At 47.6% G+C, this 2,525-nt stretch overlaps 1 protein-coding gene across 1 annotated transcript; it reads left to right on the plus strand.

Moving 5' to 3' along the window:
• Window positions 1–325: 325 nt before the first annotated feature.
• LOC147976842 (uncharacterized) lies at window positions 326–892 on the plus strand. Its single transcript, XM_087520995.1, has one exon. The coding sequence runs from the start codon at window positions 326–328 to the stop codon at window positions 890–892; it is 567 nt and encodes a 188-aa protein (XP_087377121.1).
• The last annotated feature ends 1,633 nt before the right edge of the window (window positions 893–2,525 follow it).

Below are 2,525 nucleotides of genomic sequence, written 5' to 3' on the forward strand. Positions count from 1 at the left end.
TTACTCATCCCAACCAGTCCACCTTCATCCAAGGGTGGATCACATTACTCATCTCCACGAATTGCTACATTAGGTCCTCTCTAAGCATCTCAAGGCGGTCGTCCTGAAGCGCAATTTCCATAAGGCCTATGAGACAGTCAGTTGGTCCTTCCTTCGTGAAGTTTTGCTCTGAAAGGGCTTCGATCATGACCGTTGGATCACCCAAGTGATGTAGCTGGTCTCCTGCGGTCGCACGGCCGTGAACATCAATGGGGAGATTGGTCCCTACTTCCCCACCCTTTGTGGTGTTAGACAGGGCGACCCCTTCTCCCCATTCTTGTTCAACATGGTGGTCGATGCTCTTGCCGCCATCCTTGACAAGGCCAAGGCGGCTGGCCATATTCATGGGATTACTCCTCACTTGGCCGACGGCTCCGGAATCTCCCTCCTCCAATACGATGATGACACCATCATTATGGTGGAAGGCTCGAAGACTAGCATCTCGAATCTGAAGTTCCTCCTCCTCTGCTTCCAACAAATGTCTGGCCTCAAGATCAACTTCGACAAGAGTGATGTGATGGTGATGGGCTACTCCCAGGACGAATGCCTGGGCATTGCCAACCGGCTTAACTTCCGCTTGGGCACCTTCCACACGACCTACCCGGGGACTCCCATTAGTGACTCTAGGCTCACCATGGCTGACTTGTGCCCGACCATGGCAAAGTTGCAGACGCGTATTGAACCCTGGCAGGGGAGATGGCTATCTAAGGCGGCCCGGACGATTCTCATAAACTCATCCTTGTACAGTCTCCTCTTGTTCCTCATGAGCTTCTATAGCCTACATGAAACCCTGCATCATGAGATCGCCAAAGTTCAATCTCGTTTCTACTGGGCGACCCACAACGAAAGATAGAAATACCATATGGTCAGCTGGCCGAACATATGCAAGCCTCGGGAGCACGGGGGCCTTGGGATCATGTGCTCTAAGCGCATGAACATCTCCATACTATCTCGCTGGCTTTGGCGGATCTCTCAAGGGCAAGGTGTGGCCTCTATTTAGACATTATCCGGAACAAATACCTTCATGGGCAGCCCCTCGCCTTCTTCCAGAAAACTGGCGGCTCCCAGTTCTGGTAGTCGGTCATCCAGTTGCTCCCGGTGCTTCGCATCGGGACATCCATCTCGGTTGGATCTGGAGCTGTGACTCTGTTCTGGTTTGACCGCTGGGTGGGCGATTCCCCCTTTGCTGCGTGCTTCCCTGACCTCTTCTCCATCGCCATTGATCCTAGGATGTCGGTTGAGAGGGCCCTTATTGACTTAGCGTGCCTCGCCTTCCGGAGACCATTTGGGTCTCTGGAGGCTGCCGCCTGGTAGGAGCTACTTGACTGCATTGCCCTGCTACCTCTTGAGCATGCGTTGGTTTTTCCTTGAAGAGGAAAGGGTGATGCAGCAAAGTACTGTAAGTATTTCCCTCAGTTTTTGAGAACCAAGGTATCAATCCAGTAGGATACTACACGCAAGTCCCTCGTACCTGCACAAACAATCAAGAACCTTGCAACCAACGCGATAAAGGGGTTGTCAATCCCTTCATGGCCACTTGCAAAAGTGATATCTGATAAAGATAATAAGATAAATATTTTTGGTATTTTTGTTGTATATATTGAAAAGTAAAGATTGCAAAATAAACGGCGACAGAAATAGCTAGTTGACGGGAAAATAATATAATGGAGAATAGACCCCCGGGCCATAGGTTTCACTAGTGGCTTCTCTCAAGATAGCATAATCTATGGTGGGTGAACAAATTATTGTCGAGCAATTGATAGAAAAGCGAATAGTTACGAGAATATCTAGGCATGATCATGTATATAGGCATCACGTTCGTGACAAGTAGACCGAAACGATTCTGCATCTACTACTATTACTCCACACATCGACTGCTATCCAGCATGCATCTAGAGTATTAAGTTCATAAGAACAGAGTAACACATTAGGCAACATGACATGCTGTAGAGGGATAAACTCAAGAAATATGATATAAACCCCATCTTTTTATCCTCGATGGCAACAACACAATACGTGCCTTGCTGCCCCTGCTGTCACTAGGAAAGGACACCGCAAGATTGAACCCAAAGCCAAGCACTTCTCCCATTGCAAGAAAGATCAATCTAGTAGGCCAAACCAAATTGATAATTCGAAGATACTTGCAAAGATATTTAAATCATGCATAAAAGAATTTAGAGAAGAATCAAATATTGTTCATAGATAATCTTGATCATAAACCTACAATTCATCGGATCTTGACAAACACATCGCAAAAAGAATTACATCGAATAGATCTCCAAGAGAATCGAGGAGAACTTTGTATTGAGATCCAAAGAGAGAGAAGAAGCCATCTAGCTAATAATGATGGACCCGAAGGTCTGTGGTAAACTACTCACACATCATCGAAGAGGCTATGGTGTTGGTGTAGAAGCCCTCCGTGGTCGATTTCCCCTCCAGCGGAGCGCCGGAAAAGGCCCCAAGATGGGATCTCACGGGTACAGAAG

Source organism: Triticum urartu, chromosome 4A (assembly GCF_056163025.1).
Source record: "Triticum urartu cultivar PI428250 chromosome 4A, HENAU_Tu73, whole genome shotgun sequence".
NCBI classification, from domain to species: Eukaryota; Viridiplantae; Streptophyta; class Magnoliopsida; order Poales; family Poaceae; genus Triticum; species Triticum urartu.

Coding starts and splice junctions, on each gene's coding strand:
- LOC147976842 (XM_087520995.1), top strand. CDS start 326: ATGGTGGTCGATGCTCTTGCCGCCATCCTTGACAAGGCCAAGGCGGCT.